The sequence below is a fragment of the Penicillium canariense genome (genome assembly GCF_028826845.1).
Source record: "Penicillium canariense strain IBT 26290 chromosome Unknown utg000001l_segment0_segment0, whole genome shotgun sequence".
NCBI classification, from domain to species: domain Eukaryota; kingdom Fungi; phylum Ascomycota; class Eurotiomycetes; order Eurotiales; family Aspergillaceae; genus Penicillium; species Penicillium canariense.
The window spans coordinates 3,828,210-3,852,466 of record NW_026622728.1 but is presented as its reverse complement, the minus strand read 5'-3'; the positions used below and the strand labels follow the sequence as shown (position 1 = coordinate 3,852,466).

The 24,257-nt window shown below is 51.6% G+C and overlaps 10 protein-coding genes across 10 annotated transcripts; 5 read left to right on the top strand and 5 right to left on the bottom strand.

Annotated features, from left to right (window-relative positions):
- Positions 1-23: 23 nt before the first annotated feature.
- On the top strand, positions 24-1,076 carry N7482_001372 (Chromosome segregation in meiosis protein 3; the record flags this gene model as incomplete). The annotated part of the gene is made up of 3 exons (XM_056683497.1): positions 24-364; positions 425-503; positions 570-1,076. 3 exons carry the CDS (start codon positions 24-26, stop codon positions 1,074-1,076), a joined length of 927 nt encoding a protein of 308 aa, XP_056547103.1.
- A 362-nt stretch (positions 1,077-1,438) lies between these two features.
- Positions 1,439-3,201, bottom strand: N7482_001371 (RCC1 domain-containing protein; the record flags this gene model as incomplete). The annotated part of the gene is made up of 2 exons (XM_056683496.1): positions 1,439-2,263; positions 2,326-3,201. 2 exons carry the CDS (start codon positions 3,199-3,201, stop codon positions 1,439-1,441), a joined length of 1,701 nt encoding a protein of 566 aa, XP_056547102.1.
- A 660-nt stretch (positions 3,202-3,861) lies between these two features.
- Positions 3,862-5,721, bottom strand: N7482_001370 (RibD family protein; the record flags this gene model as incomplete). Its single annotated transcript, XM_056683495.1, has 1 exon — positions 3,862-5,721. One exon carries the CDS (start codon positions 5,719-5,721, stop codon positions 3,862-3,864), a length of 1,860 nt encoding a protein of 619 aa, XP_056547101.1.
- Positions 5,722-7,131: 1,410 nt separating this feature from the next.
- Positions 7,132-7,454, bottom strand: N7482_001369 (uncharacterized protein; the record flags this gene model as incomplete). Its single annotated transcript, XM_056683494.1, has 2 exons — positions 7,132-7,188; positions 7,245-7,454. The coding sequence occupies 2 exons, from the start codon at positions 7,452-7,454 to the stop codon at positions 7,132-7,134; spliced, it is 267 nt and encodes an 88-aa protein (XP_056547100.1).
- A 1,528-nt stretch (positions 7,455-8,982) lies between these two features.
- N7482_001368 (uncharacterized protein) lies at positions 8,983-9,318 on the top strand (the record flags this gene model as incomplete). The annotated part of the gene is made up of 2 exons (XM_056683493.1): positions 8,983-9,210; positions 9,262-9,318. The coding sequence occupies 2 exons, from the start codon at positions 8,983-8,985 to the stop codon at positions 9,316-9,318; spliced, it is 285 nt and encodes a 94-aa protein (XP_056547099.1).
- A 696-nt stretch (positions 9,319-10,014) lies between these two features.
- Positions 10,015-10,357, bottom strand: N7482_001367 (uncharacterized protein; the record flags this gene model as incomplete). The annotated part of the gene is made up of 2 exons (XM_056683492.1): positions 10,015-10,077; positions 10,130-10,357. 2 exons carry the CDS (start codon positions 10,355-10,357, stop codon positions 10,015-10,017), a joined length of 291 nt encoding a protein of 96 aa, XP_056547098.1.
- Positions 10,358-13,396: 3,039 nt separating this feature from the next.
- nic96 (linker nucleoporin NIC96) lies at positions 13,397-16,834 on the bottom strand (the record flags this gene model as incomplete). The annotated part of the gene is made up of 5 exons (XM_056683491.1): positions 13,397-13,723; positions 13,792-14,516; positions 14,624-15,608; positions 15,662-16,310; positions 16,383-16,834. The coding sequence occupies 5 exons, from the start codon at positions 16,832-16,834 to the stop codon at positions 13,397-13,399; spliced, it is 3,138 nt and encodes a 1,045-aa protein (XP_056547097.1).
- A 463-nt stretch (positions 16,835-17,297) lies between these two features.
- Positions 17,298-17,678, top strand: N7482_001365 (cytochrome c oxidase assembly protein COX16; the record flags this gene model as incomplete). The annotated part of the gene is made up of 1 exon (XM_056683490.1): positions 17,298-17,678. The coding sequence occupies one exon, from the start codon at positions 17,298-17,300 to the stop codon at positions 17,676-17,678; it is 381 nt and encodes a 126-aa protein (XP_056547096.1).
- Positions 17,679-19,040: 1,362 nt separating this feature from the next.
- On the top strand, positions 19,041-21,397 carry ptpA (uncharacterized protein; the record flags this gene model as incomplete). Its single annotated transcript, XM_056683489.1, has 3 exons — positions 19,041-19,539; positions 19,610-20,598; positions 20,660-21,397. The coding sequence occupies 3 exons, from the start codon at positions 19,041-19,043 to the stop codon at positions 21,395-21,397; spliced, it is 2,226 nt and encodes a 741-aa protein (XP_056547095.1).
- Positions 21,398-22,034: 637 nt separating this feature from the next.
- Positions 22,035-23,774, top strand: N7482_001363 (F-box domain protein; the record flags this gene model as incomplete). Its single annotated transcript, XM_056683488.1, has 1 exon — positions 22,035-23,774. The coding sequence occupies one exon, from the start codon at positions 22,035-22,037 to the stop codon at positions 23,772-23,774; it is 1,740 nt and encodes a 579-aa protein (XP_056547094.1).
- Between the last annotated feature and the right edge of the window lie 483 nt (positions 23,775-24,257).

The following is a 24,257-nucleotide window of genomic DNA, read 5'->3' as shown; positions in this document are numbered from 1 at the left end:
GGTGGGCAACATCACTGTGGCCAATGAACGTCGCGAATGACTCGGCGCGTGTGCAGCCTTCCATCGACGCGTCCTTGGTGATGCTGGAACATGGTGAAGCAATGAACGTTCAACTCAAAACTGTCCTTCCACAGCCCACAATGGATGCCACTTCCGAGCGGGCCAGCTCCCCCAATAATGTGAACGATCTGTTTGATTACGACGTGGGACTGGATGAGATCTTTCAAGGCCAAGAGAACCCCGCGTCTAACGCCGATGCGCCTAAGCCAGCAACGGGAGATCCTACTTCACTAGGCCTGGGGCTGGACGAGGAAGTCAAAATCACGAAGAAACGACAGCCGGTAGCGAAACTGGACGAGGCCCGGTAAGCTGTGAACCACTCACTATTCAAAAGGGGGAGGTCGGGACTGACGAGCCCTTTAAGCCTGCTGTCACAGCCGGGCATCCCCAAGCTACGTCGCGCAGCAAAGCAGAAACTCAGACTCAAAGGGAAAGGGCACGAGGTTGGTTGGCTCGTCAAGATACGGGACCACGCAAATTGAAGCTCACTCCATGACCCATTTCTATAGTTCTCGGACGCCGCCCGCCTGCTGAACTTCTACCAGCTATGGCTCGATGATCTATTCCCGCGCGCCAAATTCGCAGACGGCTTAACAATGATTGAGAAACTTGGTCACACCAAGCGGATCCAAACAATGAGGCGGGAGTGGATCGACGAGGAGAAACCGCGGCGATTCGATGAGTCGCGCGACGTGCCAGCCACCCACGATCTTCCCACCAGGCTTTCCTCCGATCAAAATGGCATGCACGCGTCAGAGCCCCGATCTTCAACCCCATCTCGACCGCAGGAGGGGACATCAGGGACTGCAGACCAAGACCTCTTCATGCCAGATTCCGAAGCAGAGACCAGACCCCCAGTCAGTCATCCCGAACCCGATGACGATGATCTCGAAGACCTTCTCCGAGAACAAGACGAAGTCATGTCTGGAATACCCGAGCCGCCCTCGCGAGCACCAAATGGTAGCCTGGATGACTTTGACGCCGAATACGAAGCGATGAATGAACTCGGCCTATAGCCGTGGCTATCAAACTACTGTGCCTGATAATGACTAGGATGAATCCCATAATATGCCCAAAATGAAGTTGACGAACCGACGCCATCATGATGGCTCTTGTAAAGCTGTAAAATCATTGAGAATAGCAGAAAGCGGGTTCTTGGATATTACTATGACATGCCTGGCCGAAGTCTCAGGAGTGGAGCTAAGTTCACATTGGTGCGCCGAAGATTGGAGAATCGAGAGAAAAGATTTGCAGGAGAGAAAAAGAAAAGAGGAAACAAGAATTCGATCAAAGAAGTCCAACCCTGATGAAATCGCAGTTTGGAGCGCCAACCGGAGGTTGTCGAATGGCACGGGGCAAAGGGAAACGTGAATCCATTCTACACGCTCGCCGCATCGGTGAAAACAGAGAATTGGCCACCCGCGCCCGCCCAGTTGAGCTTTCGGTCACGAGTAGCGGTGTTGTCAATCTTCGTGGCAACTTCGATGTCATCCTGAGTGCCCTGTCCGGTCTGGTAAGTGGCTGAGAAGCCCCAAGACCAAGCACGACCGTCCGCATCAATGACAAGCGAGTGGTCCGAAGCGGCGGCAACCACGACGGCGTTGATGCCCGGAACCGGGGTGGGCTCGATGAGGATTCGGGGGCGTCCACGTTCATCCTTGATAATCGAATCCTCCGGGAGAGAGTCCACCTTCAGGCCGGTCTGGTAGCCATCCACACGGCCCCAGACCAAGCATTGGCCATCGGCAGTGCGGGCAATAGAGTGGTGAGAGCCGCCGCAAAGCTGAGTGATGTTCCGGCCCGAGAGGGAGTCGACCTCGACCGGGTGAGAAATGGCGGCTTCATCGTCACCAGCATTGTCTCGGATACCAGTCGCACCGAAACTGTTCAAACCCCACGCGAAGACCTTACCCGACGCGTGAACCGCGAAGGAGTGGTAAGAGCCAGAGCCTATATGCACGATGTTCTTGCGCAGCCCGAATTCGCGAGGCTGCAGCCCGTGAAGTTTGTTGCGCTCAACGATGCGGCGACCGAGCTGGTTCTGCTGGCCCGAGCCCCAGGAGAACACGCTACCCTTGTCGTTCAGGGCGAGGACGTGGTTGGCACCGCAAGCCAGCTGCTTGATCTTTTTCAGGGAGGGAATGAGGAGAGGAGTGGTTTGAACGCGGTGCTCCGGATCGAAGCCTAAGATGCCATCGTTGCTCTAAACCAACGGTGATTAGCCTGATCAATCCCATATAGACCGGATCAATTTATTCATCTTACCCGGAAGGTGCCCCAGCCATAGACCAAGCCATCATTTGTCAGAGCAAAGCTCGCGCTGTCGGCAGCGGCGACGGCGGCAAAGACAGTTCCTTTGGGGAATGCGTTCGCAGGAATCGCAGTGGGAGTGGACTCATTGGGATTCAACCCACTGTCCTCATCGTCCGAATCCGAGTCGCTGTTGGCAGCGTCATCAATATCCTTGTATCCACCATCCCAGGCAGTGTCGCGCCCCAGCGCGCCTTGATCATTGACACCCCAGGTGAAGATTTTGTTGTCGTGGGTCAAGGCCACACAGTGCATGCCACCCACTGCAACCTGCACCACACCCACTTCCTGCGCGTCCAGGAATTTATTCAAGCGCGGCCGCTTCACATCGATGGCATTTTTGGCGGCTCCCAGTCCCAGCTCGCCGGAGCTGCCTTCGCCGCAGACAAACACGTTCAGGCGAGTCGTGGGCACTTCATTAATGACAACCTTGGGAGCGGCGGCCTTCGGCTTGACCACCTTGGACTTGGCCTCACGGATGACGCGGGGTTTCTTGGGCTCGCGAGGCTTCTCGTCATCCTCATCCGCCTTGCGCTTCTTCGACGCGCTTGTAGACATCGTCGTGGCCACGGTCTTGGTCTTTTTCGGCTGCTCAACAGTCGTCTTCGGCTTCTCAGCAGTCTCCTTCTTTGCCGCCTTCTTCGTGTCCTTCACTTCCTTCTTCACTGAGCTCTTGGGTGCCGATTCAGTGTCCGTCTTCTTGGGGCGTCCGCGGCCTGTCGCAGCAGGCTTCGATGCGGACTTGGGCGCGGATTTGGTAGAGGTATTGGCCGCGGAAGCCTTAGCTGCTGGTTTCGCGGACGCAGTATCCGCATTCTTCTTCGGAGGCATTGTGGCGTGGAATGTAGAGATGGGGGGGGAGAGAAAGGGGGGAGGAGGGGGTGGGTGGTTTGGGGAATTGAGAATTGCGAAGGGGAGAAAGAAAAGACGCGACAAAGAAAAAAAGGCGCCAAGACACGAGGGAAAACGTAAATAATGCGGCATTCCCCCCGGCCTCCCGAGGACACCGGCAGAAAAAAGTGAACTAGGAAAACCGGATGAAAGCTACGTAATCCAAGCGAAATCCGCCTGCAGCAATGGATTCATATTTACCTGTCGAAGAACTAGCTACGTAACTGAACGAGTCAACGAACTATCAATGTCATCGCGAGCGGGAAGAGCAGACAAAGCATCCGCTTGCCTTCCGAGAGACCAAGCTGCCTGTGCATGGTCCGTTCCTGATAACGGCCTTTACGAAGTTTCTTGTCCCCCGGTCTACTCTTGGGCTATGGCTCCGATGATGCCCATCTGGTATGATAATTCGCGCTACCATTATGCCCGATCCTTCGCTACTCCGGTCCTGGCTCGGATGCAGCTTCGCGTTCTTATCATGTTTCATTGTCTCATTGTCATGGCCGTCGTAATTACAGGACATTATACTTTCATATACTTGCACAGACTTCCATCCTCGACAGGTCTCACCTCGACTACCGGAGCAAGAACATCTCGTCTTCACGAGTGACTCTGCGGTCGCTCAGCCTGCGGTCGTATGTTGCCGCACATGATGACATTTTGGCCCAACGGCGTCCATGTAACATCGCGCGGGTTCAACGCTGCATTGGGCTTGCCCTCCTGGTCCAGCTTGGAATCCGGGCTGACACTCACGCCGCCACGGCCAAGGTAGGTGGGCGCCACCGTCACGATGATCGAGTCAATGAAGTTCGTATACTCCGGGTTCAGGAGCTCGCTCAAGACGGTCGCACCTCCTTCAATCATCACGCTCTTGATGCCCTCGGACGCCAGGGCTCGGAGAACTGCCTCCCACCGTAGTCGCCAATTCTGGTTGTATTCCACAATGCGGAGAAAGTCGCCGCCGTAACCTTTGAGCATCATCAGTCGCTGCGGATTGATCTGAGCCCCCGGCGACACGACCACCCACGGGGCTTTGCCCTTACCCTCCACGGCTGTTCGTAGCATTCGGCAATCCGGGTGAATGGGCCAGCGTCCCATGGGGTCAATCACCACGGGCCGGGGCTGCCACATCCTGCCCAACCCCCCAAAGCCTCCTGCACCTTCCAGGCGGCAGTTCAATCCAGGGTTGTCGGCAAGAACGGTGCCGACGCCGATGAGGATCGCATCGTGGCGGGAGCGAAGATAGTGGGTCATGAGCTTGGCCTCGGGCCCCGAGAGCACGGTCTGCATCCCGGGCCGAAGAGAGATCTTGGAGTCCATGGATGACGCATAGGACAGAGTGACGTGAGGCAGCTCGCGTCGTTGCGAGTGATTGGGCAAGTAGGCTTGCAGGAAATCGAGGGAGAAATTGGGGAAGGATAGCGTGTCCGGCGCCAGATGAGGGGATGAGGTAGCCAGGACTGGATGGGGTTGCACCACTTCGCTCGGCCCGTTGGCACTGTGAGATTTCACAATCCCATGGCCCTTGACTAGTTCATAGCCGTCATGGGGAACAAGCGTGACGTCGGGGTTTTGAATGCGCCACTTGGCAGAGACGTTGCGTACGTCCGTCACAGTGAGGAACCGACCGCCCGCTTCGTCAAGCTTTTCTGGCTCCTCCTGGAATTTGGTATAGATAGAAGAGGGGAGGTATCCCATTGCGGACTCCCGGCGGGCGAATTCCATCAGCCCTGAGTTGCGTTTGACTCGATCAATATAATCCAGGTCATGAGAGTGAATGCTACCGCTTCCAGGCGTCCTCGAAATGGTGACGGTGGAATACGCGCCTTCAAACCGGACCACTTTGATCTGGAAATTGCAGAGACCCCCCTCGCGCACTCGTTTCTTTCGTGGACGTTTCCCTTCTGGCAACGGACGAGTCTCGGACGTGCGATGCGTTGGGCGTCGTAAACGACACATGTAATAGTCGGTGGTACAGTGGCCCTCCTTGCTGGCATTCGTTCTCTGCTTGACCCATACGTTATCGATGAATGGCCAATATGTCTCGAACTCCTCCAGGCTGATCTCGATAGGGTCTTTGCACTCAAACAGAACCCTGCGAATGCGCGCAAGATTTGGCGGGTTGTTGAACATGCTCTGAACTGGTTGCACGCCAGGGGCCCTGAGCTCAGCTCCACTGGACTCAGCCATGATACCGGGCGGCCCAAACCCGCGGGCTTCGCCTTGTTGTGCTTGCTTCGCCAACGCGCCGGACAGGTTCATGGGTGTTGTAACCAGTTCGGGTGGAGGGTCTTCGTCCATTGCATCCTCTCGCATGATATCCGGCGCCGGCTGGGCCTCTTTGTCGCCTGTTCCCACCGCGTCCCCTGCGTGTTCATCTTCATTGTGGGGGGATGGCGAGCCGCTTCCCACTGTATTCGCCGATGCGCTCGAGTCCGCGCGCGAGGGAACATGGTCCATGGTGGGCTGGGACCACACAAAACGCGTGCAGCGGTGAATCAGTGTATTCCCGGTCAAGCACGGCAGGGGCACATTTGGGCGCGATCGGGGACAGCTCCATCCGCAGTCAAACGAAGGTGGGATTTTGCAGACGTGGATGTCATGTCGCGCGGCAGTCCCCAGAGGCTTGGCGCGCCTAGCGGAACCGATCCATGGAAAACTGCGGCACTTCAAGGGGATCGGCGATGAATTTTACAGACAGCACGAGCGATAATGTTTGTTTTCTATCCACCTGTGTTTGATTTTGAGACCGATGTACCCGGAAGAGTCTTCTATTTCTTTTCGGTTTTACATTTTTGAGATGCCGCATCGTCTTATCGCAAGAACACGTACTTGTCTGTCCTTAAATGGCCTAGTCGAAAGCTTTTTTAGGCTTACTATCTTGATATTGAGATCTCCTAGTCTTTCAGTCAATGTATTATAGCCAAGCCGCTAGGTTCCATTGAATACATAAGATCTTTGTAGGCTCCTCAAAGTTCTACTCCCTGCTTCGTCGGTAGTAATACCACTTCTGTTGAGACTATTAATACTATATGAACCATGAATCCTAGATCTAAAGACTACTCAGAAGAGATTGCTCTTCCATTGGTGGCAGAAATACCTGCTGTGGCTTGCAAAATGAAGACTCGAAATGTTACCTTGCTCTGTCATAAATAGTCAACCGCTTCTTTTCACAATGCCTCTTCAATATTGCATCTTTGTGTACTTGGCGGGTCGTGAACAGAAATGACTCTGTGTCGTGTCATGCCTTCTTTGCCTCTATAAAGGTTTACCGAATTGATGAGCAGAAGCCTTTCACAAGTGATTGTTTATTATGTTATCACTTTGGATAAGGGGAAAACTTCCTGACTTGGGTATCAAGCAGTATATCATGCATGGGGAGCTAGGTGAGGGTACTAGAACGTGCTTCACTTGCGTTCTGAACGGAACGAAGTCACTGCCACATCAAGGCATGACCTAGCCACAACCAAAAAGACTAATCTAAGGATCATCCGTTTCTTTAGAAGCCTGTTGCGGCCCCCAACTTTTTTGACTTTTGTTCATTTCGTAAAGCATAGGCTGATAACTTACGCTCAGTCTGTTATTTGAGCGCCTTGCTTCTTCAATAAGCCATACGAGTCCTCAAGACACCAATATCTCGCCAATACAAAGGGTATGCCCCCAAAAAGATATCTGAAGATTGACATGGGCTCCAGAGGTGGAAGGAATCATCAACAGTTAGAAAAAGAATGTGTTAAATATATCCTTTGCATTCTTGAAAAATACCATAAGAAAAGCAAAGGCGGCTGGCTAGATCTCTCCACTGGTCGACAGCTAAAAGCCAGCAAGATGGCACTTCCAAGGAAACCAAACATAGTTCGGATGAAGTGATCAAAGAATGTCATTCAGAGAACACTGCACATTCACATCTAGATTGAGAACACCGATCTATGCAGGGCTGGTTAGCCATTCGAACGACAGAGCAGTATATTTGAAAAACAAACCTGTTCGACATCTTTTGTGGAGCAGCAATAGAAATTGCCATTAGAGCAGCTTTCTCCAAGAAGGCCCGTCGCGATATTGCCTAGAGTCACAAGTCCATTTCCGTTGCTTTCGCAGACGACAGTTTCTTCATTCTCGCAGGTGGCTTCTTTGGGATCAGACCCAGCAACGGCGTAGGTAGCAAGAGCCAATAGAAGGGAGAGGTACTTCATTTTGTGGATTGTCCAAGAGAGCAATTGCAAGAGTTTTGGGTAGCTGATTGGCTTGAATTGTAATCTTTGATATGTGAAACACACTTCTTAGAACTTTTGTACGCTAGTGCATGATTCGCAAAGATGAGAGCTCTTATATATGGCATAATTCCTAAAAATTTAACGCAAACGTTTCGTGCGCCCAAAATGCTGCATTCGTCTAGAGTCTCCTATTACAAGGACATCTCCCGATATAGTGGGGTGAAGGGTGCTACCTTGTGTATCATGACCGGTACAAATCTTGAGAAGGATTTGATTGACCTGAAAGCAGCTCTTGGGCCTGCAAATGGGTCTATGTGAGTGGAGAAATACTATTAATAGCTTCGGAATCGCCTCTCAAATCTTAACCGAGAGAATTTGGCCCGCTGCAATGAATATTCCAAAGATGTCTTCACGCCTAGAATATGGATGCGGTCAGTTTAAGCATAATTTTGAAGAGAACCTAAATACGAAAACTGCCGTTCGGCCACATCGACCCATACAGTGATTGGGCCTTCTCGTCGTCGGTTAAATGGCCATTTAATGTTGGGCGGACCTTAGTATTGACAAGAGTGCATCGTTTCCCGCTCAATGCTGAGCACATTAGAAAGCAAGGTCGAGAAATGCATGCCTCAAGAGCAAGATTCCACAATCATTCTAATGCCTATGAGACAAACATTCTCTTCCACTTCTCAGGTACGTAGTGGATCGGGCATTGTTTGCAGCTCATCGAAGCCTTTTCGCGCGCTATCTCGAGGAGAACCATACTGACCCCTTCTGCGACCACCGATGCTGCAACCGTCAACTGCAAAGCATAGAAGGAATACTTTGTGGTGCATCAGTGCCGATCTAATCAAGTAAAATTTTGATGTTGTACCCAATATCCACAGCTGGGTTCGAGTTGCCAATGTGCCGTTTTCGGCATTTTAGCTCTATACTCGAGATCAACCCGAGATTGTCGTTGTATTGGCCTGTAACATCAAGGTACGAATAAATATTCAATGCTACGCTCTAACAAGCTCAGACTTCTGGCTTCTGGTTCTCAGTCCATTTTCACACCTGAGTGATTTCTTAGGAGAAAATAGTGGAGATTCAGAGTTGGCGGGTGGCTTAACGCCACACAAAATCTTAACCTGTCCGTCCATTCCGGGGGAACAGCCAGACCAGAACGCCGTTTTCGGAAAGGTACTTAGGTTACTTCTACAGGGTCTTTGTAGAGCATCAGCCATTTATATGATCCTACGCTAGGGTAGTAAGCTAGAGACTGATAGTTTTTATTTTGACGTCAGTATTGTTGGCTTCTGTTATTCGCAATGCTCACCCCGCCTCAACTGTATAAGTACCTGGACATGAGAATCAAAAATTGAATCCAAGTAAATACTTTTAACTTGACTTCAAGATTCTCAGGTACAGTACCTTATTCCACTCGCATTGTGCTTCAAAAGTTGACCTTTGCCTCAAGCAAGTTGCCGAAAAGCCAGTCCACTACATTGCCTCACCGCTCGTCAAAATGAAGTACACCCTCGCTCTCTCCGCTCTCTTTGTCACCGCCCTTGCCATTCCCACCGGCAACGGTGGTAAGGGGAATGAAAGATCTTGCGAAAACCATGAAACGGTCGTCTGCAAGGGAAATGGCGAAGCTGGTCTCTTGTCCTTGGGCAACATTCTTACAGGTCTTCTTGGTAGCAGCTGCTCCAATGGCAACTTTTACTGCTGCACGACGGAAGACGTGGAACAGGTATGATATGGTTTCAGCTGAATGATATTCAAAAGCTAATGCAAATTTCAGCATGGTTTGATCAACCTGGACCTTAACCTGCAATGCGCTCTTAACGACATCCTGTGAGAATCTTTATTATCTCTGTCTGATTGAGAACAAGTGCGACTGGATGTGGTTAAAAGTCTATAGCCTAATCTTCATAATCCCGTTTTATCGTGCACAATGGAGACTATTAGTTAAAAACTCCGATGTAATCACAACAAAATCCCCCCGACCATAAAAATGGAACTCGATATGTCAGTAGCCAAAATTTAGGACTGGACTCTCATCACATGTACCTGTGCAATAAACAGAAAGCGGGGATAAACACTTGAACGCAGACATGGTACCCAGGTCGGATGGTACCCAGGTCGGATGGTTCCCAGACAATACATAATTATCATATAATGAAGGGTTTTCAAACACACTGGTCAGTTGGAATGAATGACCTGGGTCGACGGCCCTCCGTATACTAGCAGACCAAAGAGAAGCACCATGACGCTACAGGCCACGATCCCCAATATGGCACTTTTTTCTTTGCTTATTGTAAAGAATGAGAGATGATTAATAATATTATTCTGAATGACCGGACACAAAACCTTGTGGCAGTGCGGGTAGTCGTGAGATAACATTGCGCTTCCACTTTGGATACGTGGAAGAGCATTGAACAGGAAGACAACAAGATTACACAATCATAGAACTCGATTGCTGAGTCATTTAGCTAGGCAAACTTAAAAGCATCAAATGCCCGTATTACCACCGCCAAAGTACCGACGCAGCGCTCTACAGAATGTCGTTGAGACTGCATGACACGTCCACGTCCAGGTTCACGAGGCCAATCTTGAACTCTTGTGATTAGTTGACAATCAACACACATTGGAGCTTGGTGGTCTCTTACATCCTTGACATCGTCTTCGGAGCAGCAGTAAAAGTTACCATTCGAGCAGCTTGAACCCAGAGCACCCGTAGCAATGTTGCCCAAACTCAGAAGAGAGGCGCTGCCGTTATCCTTGCAAACAACAGTCTCGTTATTCTTGCAGGCTTTCTCCTCACCAGAACCCTGGACCTGAGGTGGGGCAGCGATGGCAGTAGCCACGAGAGCGAAAGTAGCAATGATGAACTTCATGTTGACGGGATGGATTTCTCTTCTATGAGGAGTTAGTTGGCTTTAGGACATGAAATTTGGTAACACTCACAAGGTTTTGTTGAAAGCTTTCGGGATGACAAGAAACACTTGGAAGGCTGGTTAGAGATGGTGGTGAGAATCAGCTGTGATGCCTGGCGATGGGTCTTTAAATATTCTTCGGCCAAGAGACATTGCAATTTCGGAGTGAGTTTCTCCTTGTCTCTGACGTCGATAGAGCACTGATCGCTGCCTTTTACTTCAAGAACAGGGAAAAGAATGTATATCATGTGGCTACTAAGCTAGCTAGCTGGATGCATGCATTCTTCTACTGTAGTAAAAAATGGCCCGGTTGTTTTATTAGAGTAACGATCGACGGGGGTGAAAGCCTCATACGTAGTGTAGTACCTTAGGGACCTAGCAGGCAATTTACGCCCTTTCTAGCCATGCTTTTGCAATCGTCCTGGCAGATGATAGAAAATCCGCAACCGTCAAGGTACATCTTCCCATGGTTACATCTGGGCCAGTGCTTACTTCATTTCTGGATAAAACCTAGCGCGAAAATATTGAACCAGACCCTGTCTCATTTTTTAATACAACACCCCTGGGCTAGTTGAGTTGGAGAACAGGGAAAGAAAAGAAAACCAGTACCAGGTCGCACACTCGGGAACTTCCGCCACTGGCTTCGTAGGTCCCACAGATCTGCAAATTTACATCTGATCAAATAGGAACCATCTGGTTTTGAGTAAACTATTACGACTCAGCTATTAGCTTGCGCTTCATTGTCTGAAGAATTCATTGTTTAAAGAAACAGTCATGGAAAGCGCTTCCACCCAACATACCAGTATGTCAAAGATTTCTTCTGTTATGGGTCAGGAAAGAGGCCCAGCTAACCGATAACTCAATCAAGTATGGTTGGTACATTATGTGCTTCTTAGTTTTCTAGCTAGGCCACTGGAATGTCGATCCGGCTCAATGAGGAATGCACAGGGCTTTTGTAGGATCGGGTATGGCTGTCTGCGCACGGCCGACATAGATCATTGCCAAATTAGTAAACCCACCCCTTCGGACAATTTAAACTTAAGAGCCAACCCTAGTTTTCTTGGAAGAGAAGCTCATCCCTGGCCTGCGGATATGAGGCTCCCAACTGAATCATGCGACCCAATAATATGTGATTTGTCGCTCAGCATGTTTCATGGAAGCCTACTACGGCCTGGTGAGCACGGCTGCTGACACAGTCATTCTGTCCAAAGCTTGTGTTGCCGCCTCGTCATTTTGAAGTATGTGCCAAGGAGACTGTTCCAGGAAGAACAAGTGTGTCTACGGGTTGGAGCAAGAAGCAAAGGGTCGCCGTTCGACTCCTTCTGCTCAACCGACGGATCAATGAAGAGATGTTTTAGCCTCACGACTGTTACCAATCGCAAGTTGCATATTGTGCGCTCTTGTTGCCGATTTAATGTATGACGGCAAGCTGGACAATCACTATGGATTCTTATTTTACAAGATGTTGTACTTAAGCCTACCATATTGTCTGTGCTAGGCGGGGCTTTGCTATCTCAGCTGTCGTCGCTTTTATGAGGGGGCCTAGAGTCGATCAAGCTCACTGAGTAAGCTTCAGTCCGGGCTGAGACTCAGGCTCATCGTATTCCCGCGATAGATTAGTGTGGTCCATTGAGCCACTCACTGAGTAATCGGTGAGCGATCAGAGAAACCTAACGTTAAATATTGAGGCACTCGGTTCACGCTTGGTTCATACCTAAAGACAAGAAGCATTTGGCACCCATAATACTACTTGTTTATGAATTACTGTTTACTGGCCCTGATAATGCTTCTAGTTCCGAAGTAGCTCTATCCTCCGATCCCTACCCTTAAAATACGCGTTAGAACGAGTTAACGCAAAGATAGAGGGCATAGATTACGTTTTGGAGTCGGTTCGTAACCCGCCTCTGCCGTCTTCAGCCGCTCAAAGGAACGCAAAGAGCTCCCTTTTGTGATCGCGGTCCCGATGGTTTGCTGATGAAACACCGATCGAACAAAACACAGAGAAATGCAGAAAACGATGACCTCTGTAAGCCACAGATCCATCTTATGAATTGTCTATACGGTACTCTGGCTTTGGATGTCATGGGCCCCCCCCCCCTGATTAGCAGTTCTGAGATACGAGATGGACATCGGGTGCTATAAATAGAAGTATGGCATGTGGCTATACGTAGAGAGTCCCTGGTATTGAAGGGGTGATATGATATGGGACGCGTAGCCCACATTTTGGATATCCTCTCACGAATACCTGAACCATATGGAAAGGGGCCCTTTCAACACATCCTTGTCCTCCAGCCTTTTCAGTCGTAAACTAGACATGTCACTCTATAGAGCCGAATCATGGTTGATATGCACGAGTTATTCTCCTCTTTTCCACTACTATGGGGATTTTCGCAGCTTTTATTTTGGCATTTGACCGCCGGTTTGATATGCTGAGGTAAAATATGAGCAAGCCTTTGCATGTCTGAGATATCTCAGGAGAGATTATATATTGCTCGCGGGACTAGATTACTTTCTTTGGGACGCCTTGCAAGGCTACAGACTGCGAGGGGTATATCGTCTTCACTGCTATGGATCTGTGGTGTGTCACAGCCAGATCACAGCTGTTATCAATATTAACAAATATTAACATACACTAACAGCCCTAGCAGACCTATTACTATAATCGTACATAAGACTTTGCCACAGGTTCGCGAAGCAAACACCTACTGAAAATGCGAAAGCATCGTCGGTTGATACGCCGCTCGATGAGCCAACTTTAGACCAGAACCAATATCTTTCGATAAATTCATGTCCTAGGCCTATATACAGATACAAGCCTTGAATGGATCATCTTAATTTACCCCACGAGTTTCTCTTCGGGTGTTTGGTACTGTTTGAGATAGACTATAAAACGACAAGGTATCGTGTCACAAAAGCACAGGATGACACGGCCTTGTTTGAATCGACCAGAACATTTGTGCTATTGAATGAGTACGTGAAACTAGTCTACTAGCAGGGTTCCTAGTATGCACCTATGTCTGCCCCAGCTCGAGCAAGAGCTTCGTAAACCTTGGGTGGCAGCTTGTACTTCACCATGCCAGAGAAGACCATCAGATCCTTGGCCATGACCAGCAGCTGATCCGCAAAGCCCTGGTGCATCTCCGTCTCGAATGGACCGCTGGTCTGCCGGCGTCGCTCATTGCCGATGCACGCAATGCTCCACATAATGACATGTCCAATGTTGCGCGAAATAATCTCCGGCAAGGATGAAAAAGCCTGGGCGGCACCACGTACCTTTTGCATGACACCTTGGGCCTGCAAAGGAAGAATGCCCAATGCGTTGATGCACTGTACTACATGTTAGCTTCCAAGATAGATACCAAGGGAGGGTCGGGCATCATAAGAAGGAGACTTACGTCGAGTGCGGGCGCCCATCTGCCGGCTTCGACTTCGTGCTTCGCTGTCAACATGCGCAGGAGAAGGCCACAAGAATCTCGGTTGATAGCGCGGATCTTCTCATAGTACATCGGTTTCCCATCGTAGAGGCTAATCATGGTCTTGCCCAGCTCGACTGGGTCATCCACAGAGGTCAAGCTGAGACTGCTGCCAGGATCCACTGGGCTAGATGGACCCTGTTCAACTCGCGGGCGGAGAGGCTGCAGCTTGGGCATGGTTCCCCCTAACTCGATCGCGATCGCATCGGACAGTGCACGATTGATGATATCAATGACGCGATCATAGTTCTCTGCCAGGTGATAGAGAAGCACCGCGTCAGTGATCAAACCCTTGTCGTCTGCCACGCCAGCAGCCTGGATCGTGATGTTTTTCAAGAAATCCTCTTGATCCGCCAGCTTGATCAACTCAAGGCGCTGCTCTATAACACCCTTGATCCTGGTACCATCGTCGCGAATATCGCCCAACAACTTGGCAAAGTCTCTGGTCTCTAGGATGAACTCACGCAGGGCTTCGTGGCATACCGATGACTGGGACTTGCCAAGAGCGCCTCCAAGATCTGCATTGAGACAGATCAAGGTGAAATAATCAATCGCGGTTTCAACATATCCAGTTCGGAACTCTCGGGTGTATTGGGTGATGAGATATCCGAAGTTGATCTGGGGGTACTGCTTCACCGTGAAAGACACTAATAAGGCCGCGTGGCCCAACGTTAGCAACACGTGAAGAAATGTAAGAGTAATAAACGAGAGAGCATCTTGAAAAGGTCAGGGGAGGGTTTGGGGGATCGCTTACGAATCTCTTCTCCGGAAGTATAGAAGTCGGACACACGCAACAAACCGTAGTAAGCCAGTGCGATGGCAAAATGAACGGCCGTCACAGGAGCGTAGGTACCCAGATAAGCCACAGCCTGTTCGAACATGCCTCCCAGGATCTGAAGAAGGAAGAATGTTCCATAGCCACCAGGTCCCTCCTGGCCCTTGGTGAAAACTCTTTGCCCAATCTCAGTAATATCGGTTTGGATGTCTTCCAGGCCGAAGACGTCGCTCGCCACCTCCTCAGCGCGATCATCCTCCCGAGCGAGGCTGAATTGCAACCACATCCAATCCTCAACACTCTGGTTGATGCCGTCCAGACGACGCCGAGAAAGATCACAGCGGCCTATGATCTTGTAACAAGCCATCCGATAAGGGTCGACTGTGTTGTCTGGCGCGTTCCGCAGCCGTTGCTGGTACTCGCCATTGATTCTTTGCTGCGAGTCCCGTGGAAGTCGCCTATCTGACGACACATAAGTTGTCATATATGTCACGAACTTATGATCCAGTGACCGGAACCCGGGGTCGCTGGTCACGTAGTGAGCTGCCTCCTGAACAAATCCACACCGGAGCAGATAGAATATGAGAATCCAACAGTAGTTGTCGCCAACCATCTGCAATTCGGTCCCATCTGGGGCGAGGTCCTTTCTCGCAGCGCGGAGGCGTATGTATGCTCGAATCTTGTTGATGGTAGTCGGAATACCGCCCAATTGGGCTTCACGTGGGTTTTTCGCGATGGCATTCTCCACCTCAGTGAAGAATGATTTCTCCAGGAACCCTCTTGAGCCTTCGAGAATTTGCTTCTTGAGATTGACCGAGTTAGGGGATCTCGCTGACTCTTCCAAGTAGGCCTCGGCAAATTGTCGCTCTTTTACCGCACGAGGGTCGGTCTTATTAGTGATGTTCGATTTCTCGTTGATAATTGTCACCAAAGCTTGGTACGCAGCAACCAGCTGATGAGGAACCTGCATATTGGTTAGTGATCCTAGGAGAAAATTATCGAGTGCAAGAGACTTACATCGCCACCAGCATGTCTTTCAACCTCCGAGAATTGATGCAGAACAGGGTACGCTTGTCCTTGGAGGCGGGCAATGTTCAACTCTTGGACCTTCTCAGCGTAGTGACCCATCTTCTCTCGCAGGAACCGGAGATCGGGCGAGGAAGAAGGAAGTCCCTCACCTCGCTCGGCTGGGTCCTCGAAGAGCTTGCGACTGGCAAGGCCATTCCCAGGGGTCCCGATGACAGATTTGTCCAGACCAGAGCGGCCAAAGACACTTCTGCGGGATGCCACAGAAGGGCCATTTGCAGGCCTGGATTGTCTTCCAGATCGACCAAATGCACCACGCGTGGTCGATCTCAAATCCCCAGTACCAGATCCATCTTGTTGAGACAGCCCAAAATGCTGGAAAATCTTCTGGCGCTGCTCTTCCCAGTCCATGTCCACCTTCTCCTCCAAGAATGTGTCAAAGTCCCTTTGCGCTCGAGAAAGACTCTCGGCAATCATGACCTGCCGGCCACGCTGCTGGATGTTTCTCAGAAATCGCTGGTTGTCCGGATCGAAGCTATCAGGCTCTCTCGCGGTGGCCATAGAGGCCTGCGGATCTAGAGACCTGAGGTCTCGCAGCGCGCGCCCTGGGGAAATGCCGGAGGAGGCGAGGAGATAATGACTATCAGTAAATCGTATAATTAGCTGATGGAACCTGTCAAGGTACAGATGACATGAAGTTTTATCAACTTACGCCCTGCTGTTAATGCCATTTTGCTCGGAATCTTTGGTTCCAGCTGTACCCAACTCTCTAGCTTTTCTCCGGATATCATCCAGCCCCAATTGAAGACTGGGTACGTCTTCAAAATTGCCGGTTTGCGCAGCCGAAGACAATGGCCGCCTCCTGCCACGCTCCAGGAGGCTGTTGAAGAATGCCGGCTGGGTTGCTTGAGTCGAAACTCGTTCTTGTTGGGCCTGCCCGCTGGTCGCCTGCGGCTGGGTCTGACCAAGCAGGGAAGATTGAGCAGGTTGCTGGGCTTGTGGCTGAGATTGGCCAAATAACGAGGAAGTTTGAGCACCCTGTGCCGGACCAGTAGCGGTGGTTCCGAAAGCACTTGTCGTGTTGTTGGCTGAACCGAACAGGCTATTCGGACGTGGGGTCGTTGTACCACCCCCTCCGAAGAGAGAGCCCGTATTTGAGTTCATCGCCTTGTTGCCAGGCGTGTGTAATCACCCGAGAAGCTCGGCGCAGGATAGTTCGTGGGGCACGAGGAGTGTTGGTCGATATAGTGGGTTTGCAGTCGGCGTCGCTGGGGCGGATGAGAAAAACCGAAGTCGCGAGCGCTTGAAGCTAGGGAAGACGACCCAAAAAGAGATCCCTTCAGAATGGAATTTTCACAAGAGCAAGCTTGGAAGGAGCTTTGCTTTTGCGCCAAGAAGACCCTCGCAGTCTCAAGTGCAAAGGAGGTCAGCTCTGAAGAAGCTCGTGCTAGTTATGCGCGGCCCAAACAATTGATTCGGCGTGGCATCCCGGACAATCAATTTTCCGCGGAAATTGATCCTCATCTTCATCGGACTGGTATTGCACCACGCTAGTCTTTCTCTGTCTCTTTCTGCACCATTTCGTTCTGGCAATTGTTCTCCAATCGGCTGGAGTAATCCTACGACAATGCCCACTTTCCAGTCTAAGACCTTTCGTCGAGCGACCACCGCGTCGTCCTCGTTCGGGGACCGCCTCGGTGCATTTTACCGGGCCCGACTTGCTCGACACCCATTTCTTCTATTTGGTCTTCCCTTCATCGCCGTGATTGTGGCGGGATCATTCGCTCTTACACCCGCAGCGGCCCTTAGGTACGAGCGATACGATCGCAAGGTTCAGCAGCTCAGCAAAGATGAGGCGTTCGAACTGGGACTGAAAGGACCAGAAGGAGAAGAGGGAATCAAGCGGAACCCACGCCGCAGAGTCATTGGCGACGAACGAGAGGAATACTACGTATGGATCGATTTCCCTGGGATGATTCCATTGCGATCTATTCAGGCGGAATACTGACTGCGTTTACAGAGACTAATGGCCAAAGACTTGGACAATTGGGAACAGAAACGAGTGAAGCGATTCGAGGGCGAACCAGATGGCCGGCTATGATATGGAATAGGATACTAGAAGTGTGTTTAGAGATCAGATTGCCGAGTTGAAGGCACCGCTTGTCTCCGTCCGGCTCGGGCGCACCCCTCCCCTCGGCTGTTGGATCACCAAGCCTCCCGATGTAGTCCAACCGACTACAGGGAATCCGACTGGCCGCGCTCTCCCGCAGGGTCCGGCCTGCTATGAGAACCCCCCTGCGTCATTTTTCTCCGTTGACCTCGCCCTGGGCTTCCAATGGTTAACCCTCTCCGTCCGGCATCACCGATGAAAGAACTGCCTTTCCTTCGGGGCCATGATCTTCACGCCGGACCGGATGACAGCATTTAAACACCTGGAGGGGTTGTCTCTTCCCTTGGATTTGTCTATCATTGACATGCCTGAATGGGGTTGGGGGACGTTGTCATGCACTGGGTCCTGAACTGACCCAGTTGATAGCCAGCCATCCCAACATGAGATCATATGGAGGGCCCAGTGGATATTAAGCATTTCTCTGCGCGCCTTCCAGCTCTCCAGTCTGGAGAGCGATGATCGGAGGTTTACCAGAGAGGTTGGCATGTTTACACCGGGTATGTAGGTATTCTCCGGGGGGTCTAGAGGGTTCGATGGAACTGGCTATGACAAGGAGGCGTTGAGGGGGGGCGCCGGATTCGGCAGAATATACCGACGAACAACTTGGTGTATTTTTTTGAAGCTGGTGCCAAAGCAATTCCAAAGACTGTGAATTTTGGGGCAATATCCTGTAGACTGCTCATCAAAACTATTCTCACCATGACCCTTGTGGCGAGGATGCTCCATGCATGTCTCCCTACTGACCATGTCCGCCGTCCGGAGGACGAAATAGTTCCCGCTCGAATCGAGGGTTGGCCGAACCCGTGATCCCCACACAATAACGTCATAACTTTTTCTGGAAGCCCAGCCTCCCTGTCTTAATAATCATAATAATCATGGAATGACACCAATCCTTCCGATGTTGGCTCTCTCGTCTCTGCTCCATTGGTTTGGTCTTACGGTGCCCTGGCTGGACCCCTTTTCGCCTCTGCCCCTCTCTCCCTTTGTCTTACGTCAGTCACTCCTCGGGCTGGGTGTGGTTGTCCCCCGTTAGTCTAAACCCCCACGATCTCGAGATCTTGGTTTCAGGTCTGAATCCCAGCTTCCGAGCCCCTGCTAGACATCCGAATCCCCCACAAGAGTCGGGCAAATGGTGTCTTGAAGACCTTCATTAGCGCCTCCTCCTTCATCCAACTCGGTGGGAGCAAAATACCGACTGCCATGACCGGTCCAGGGCGAACCCCCTCCTCGCCCTGGGTGCAGAGTGTGCAGGGCAGAGCCAACCAGTCCTTTCATCCCACCCTGTCACCTACGCAGGTTGGCATACACACGAGTGCGGAACGACCCAGCCCCAACTATTTCGGTATTGCTGTGGAAAACTCCAGCAATTCCCCCACCTCGAACCCAGGACTGAACACGCAAAAGAACTGGGGATCATTCGCACAAGCACAGTCTTCCCTTCCGAGCCCCAAGCTTCAACTATGCTCCCAGGAATCAGTATCAGAGGGACTGGTGAATCTCCTGAGATCCGAGTCGGAATTTGATAAAGGGCGGCGTGAATCGGCGCTTCGGGGGTTGCCTTCGAATGGAGGATCACAGATCAACAAAACATGGTCAAGGCCATCCCATTCCCAGCTGAAAAGCGAGGAGGCAATCAACCGGGAATACTCGAGTGGCTCTGGTGTAGGACCTGGCGAGAACGCTGGGTCTACTTCACGTGGTGAGTCGTCTTTTGACAGAACACTCTGTCTTGTCAGGCAAGAGTCAAGTGCTAAAACCTCTCTCTCTAGCTGATGGAGCATCCATATCATCGCGATGGATCGCCGCCGAGCGCTGCGCCGAGCTAATTAAATCCAACCCCCAGGAAGTATTGCTGCTTGATGTTCGCCCTTACGCCCACTTTTCCCAGGCCAACATCACAGGCTCTTTGAATCTATGTATTCCTACCACTCTTCTGAAGCGTCGCTCCTTCGGCACCCAGAAGCTGGAGGGCACCTTCACAAGTGACGTTGATAAACGCAACTTTGCCCGATGGCGAGAATGCACCAAGATCGTTGTCTATGACTCTGCCACATCTGACGTCAAGGATGCAGCTCCCCTAATGCATGTGATCAGCAAATTCGAAGCCGAGGGCTGGGAAGGCGAAGCGCTGATCTTACAGGGAGGCTTCAAGGGCTTCTCGAGCCGGTTTCCGCGATTGGTTCACCGACCACAAGCCCAGGTGGCAGGACCTTCTCCGAAGAGGCGTTCCCCGATGAGCATCAACCTACAATCCGTAGCCCCGGTTGTTGGAGGTTGTGCACTCCCGGACTCCTCATCGGCTGCCAACCCTTTTTTCGGCAACATTCGACAGAATATGGATCTCATGGGTGGGGTCGGGCAGGTTTCTCTGAAGTTACCCGGTAGTCTGACCGAAACGAGACGACGAGAGCTGCCTTCGTGGTTACAAGAAGCCTCTGATGTGAACGATCAGGGACACATTGTTTCTGAGAAATTCTTGGATCTGGAGAAGAAGGAGTTGGAACGCATGAAACAGGCATTGACTTACGAAGGAACCTCAGCGCCCACTGTTGGGGTTTCTAAGAAGTACCGTGTCGCTGGCATTGAGAAAGGCACGAAGAACCGCTACAATGATATTTATCCGTTTGATCATTCTCGGGTCCGCCTTGAGGGAGTCCCAATGGGAGGCTGTGACTATGTGAATGCGAACCATCTCCAGGCTGAGTTCAGCAATCGACGATACATTGCCACGCAGGCTCCAGTCCCTGATACCTTCAATGTGAGTATCCCCATTCACTTACTTTCCAGCTCTGATTATGATGGTTGACGTGATCCCACAGGACTTTTGGCGCGTGGTATGGGAGCAAGACGTTCGGCTCCTCGTTTCCCTGACCGCTGAGGTTGAACGTGGACAGGTGAAATGCCATCCATACTGGAAGTCAGGGGATTATGGTCCCTTCAAGGTCAAGGCCTATTCCGAGAGATTCATACACGTGGAAAACCAGCGCCGACCGATTGATCCCACTGCAATGACCCCTGTGCCACCTGGCCAGCAGGCACAAACGCCGGATGGGTCGAATGAGAACCCAGTCATCATCGTGCGGCACTTCAGTCTCTACCATACCGCGTTTCCATTCCAACCTCTCCGAGACATCACCCAGCTCCAATACCCCTACTGGCCAGACTTCGGAACCACATCACAGCCGACTCACTTACTCAGTCTGATTGAGCAATGTAACAAGGTCATTCGCGCCACCGGCAACGCCGAGTTCAAAAATGAAGATGCCGAGCCGGAGGGCCAGCGGCCGATCCTGGTACACTGTAGCGCAGGTTGTGGGCGCACCGGGACCTTCTGTACTGTCGACAGCGTGCTAGATATGCTGAAACGACAGCGCACGCACGGCACCGGGCCCAGCGCCGGAGGGCTAGGTAACTCGAATCTCGATCTGATCATGAAGACCGTGGAGGATTTTCGAACGCAGCGGCCGAGCATGGTACAGAACCTCAGTCAGTTTGTGCTGTGTTATGAAAGCGTACTCGAGTGGCTCGTTGCGCGGATGGATGACGAGGGCCCATGATGAAAGCGACTGAGAACGCCCTTGATGATCGCGGATACCCATTTTCTTGTTTCAGACGCTTGATTGTACTGCTTGTATTTGCATTCTGGGCGTTCGGGCCCTGCAAGGGCGATTTAGCTGGTAATTGGATATATGCATCAAAGCAACGAATTTCGCTTCTCTCACTGGTTATTGATCTTGTGTCGTGTGTCTTCTGTCTGCGTAGGGCGGTACCGGTACCCGTAGTTTTCCTTTTGCTACTCACGTACTGTTTGAGCGTTCTCTTGGAGTATGGAACAAGGGCAGGTGGGGGGATGTGGTGCCTATTTGTTTATTGTGGGCCGGGAACCCCGGTCAAGGAGTTTCAATTCCACAGGTACACCACCCTTTCGACCGAGTATTCAAATCTTCTAATCCATAAATATATCGAGGCATTCTTCTCAGGTCCACAACTCTGCTTTCTGCCTGATCGTGGCCTGTGTGTCGCTTTACTTCCACTTTCGTTGGGCGGGCCCAGGCAACAGGCGGCTCGTGCACGCAACCCGATCAGCCATCGGCACTCTATAAAATCTGCCGAGCCATCAAACTTCTCATCTTCTCAATTTTCAACCATCCCCCTACCAATCCTGATTGATCAGCCTCGGAAGGAAAAGAAAACATGGTATGCAACCTGCCCACCGAGCTGGTCCAGCTCGTTCTTCGGAGCTGCGACACTGCAACGTACCTACAGCTAGCGTTCTGCTGCCGCAGTTTGTTCGAGCTCGCAACGACGAGCCGCGAGCTCGTTCTGCACCAATTACGCCAAACACCTGGCTCCATGGATGGCCTCAAGGCGCTTTCAACAAATGAGCTTTTCCAGCTGCTCATGAAGCGCTCTCATCAAGAGCTATTTGGCGCCGAGCACTTTTCCGAACGCAAGTTCATTGACTTTCATGGACAAAAGCTGGATGCCCGCGCATCGACTCTGGAAGTTCCGGTTCTCAAGAATCGAGCTCTACTTGCATTCAAGGGTGACGAATCGGTTTATCTCGTCGATATCCGGGCTGGAACCGTTTGGCCTCGGCGCCGTTTAGAATCCCCCGCGAAGCACCTCGGAAACATCGAAGTGCTCCACACTTCATTCAATATCCACGGGGCGTATGTGTTGCACCAATTCCGGCCATTTCCTGACAAGGAACTGGACACCACGCATCCCTTTGTCCAGCAGGCGCTGCGGTCCAAGTCCCACGGCGACGTTTTTCTGGCCTACCACGAGTTTGCCACCGGCACCGTGTTGCTCTATAGCTTCCACGACCAAATGGAGTATGATCCTATCGCATTTGCTGCTCACCGCAGCGAGAAATTTGCAATCTCCTGGCAACACCGGCACAATGCTCAGGATCATCAGGTCGTTCTCTATACCCTAGATGATCACGACCATAACCTGTATGAAGATGAGGAAGACGAGGACGACAGCCAGGGCGAACGGAGCGAACAGAACCAGCCGCAAGAGACAGAGATATCCCAAATTATCTGTACGGAGCACTCCTCTTGGAAGATAGCTAGCATACTGATACTGCCAGGCTCTACCTACGACCCCACCCTTCTCACCGAGATGAACGACACCAGGACCAGCGATGCGGCCCTCGAGGGCAAGGGACCGACTATGAAGTTGACCTTCAACGATCGCGGGGGCCAATTACTCCACCACTACCGAGGCCACACTCTATTCAGCTCGTTCCAGCGAATCCATTCTATTTCTACCGTGCCAGAACCCAACGTGAGGGACAACACATGCGTGGCCGCATACACGTCCGCGCTGATGCTACAATTCTCGATTGGCATCCCCTTCTTCGCAACGCACCGCACGGGCGATCAAAGCCCCCGAATGGGCACTTGTCACTGGCAATACCTGGCCGTCGGGATTGCCACGCACCGGGTGGAGCATTGGACGGTGGCATGCCTCCTGCGATCCGAGTCTTTCCCGCAGGCGCACCGATGCACCCACGTCATGAACCTTGACCGAGGGCGACGCTTTGATGACTGGCTGGTCCTGGCACAGCTGGGCGGATATCAAGAGTCGAACACATCGCACGGCTCGCTCATTGCGGCCTCGCCATTGGGGACTCGCGTGGCCAGCGCCAGCTGGAAGACGGTCACGGTATGGGCTCTAGAACCGCAGGTGTTGATTGACGAGGAGACGGGACATTACCCGGAGTCGTGGATCAACTCGGCCGAGTTGACGGAACTGCGACCCGCGGTGATCCAACTGGAGGCTGTCTGCTCGCAGCTTCGGTTCACAGACAAGGAGGACGAGCTCGTTGCTATCACCGACCGGGGGCTGCTGTTCCTGGACATCCGACCATCCGGTCGAGGTGCACAGACGGTTGAGCTCCGCAAGAGTTGGATGCAGGGCTAATGGCCACCAGCGCGATTCGCTCCAGGATGAACTGTTCTTGCAGAAGTTAATATCCCAGTGGCGTCATCGATTTTTTGATTTCTTTCTCTTGACGGGGCATTTGCTGATCAGTTCGATCGTGAAACCCGGGCTTGCTTGAACTCACTTGCATAGCGTGGATCTGACTTTTCCATTCCCCCGATTCAAATCACCATCTCGTATTGTTTATCCTCCTTGTTAAGCAAGCATCCACTCGACATCGAGTGTAGGGAAGAGAGCTAAAGAACTGTGGACCCTGGGTTTATCATATCCGGGTGGCTACCGTCCGCCACGTATCCAGGCACATATTCGCATGGACAAGGTGAGGCAGACAAGACTACTCTCAGCGGAAGATCCGACAGAGCCGACCTTCCAGCCAGAAGAGAGCATGGGATGCATCCCCGCTGATACTGGATTGGGCCCGAGTATACATTCGCCATCAGCCTGCGGCGATGAATTTCAAGA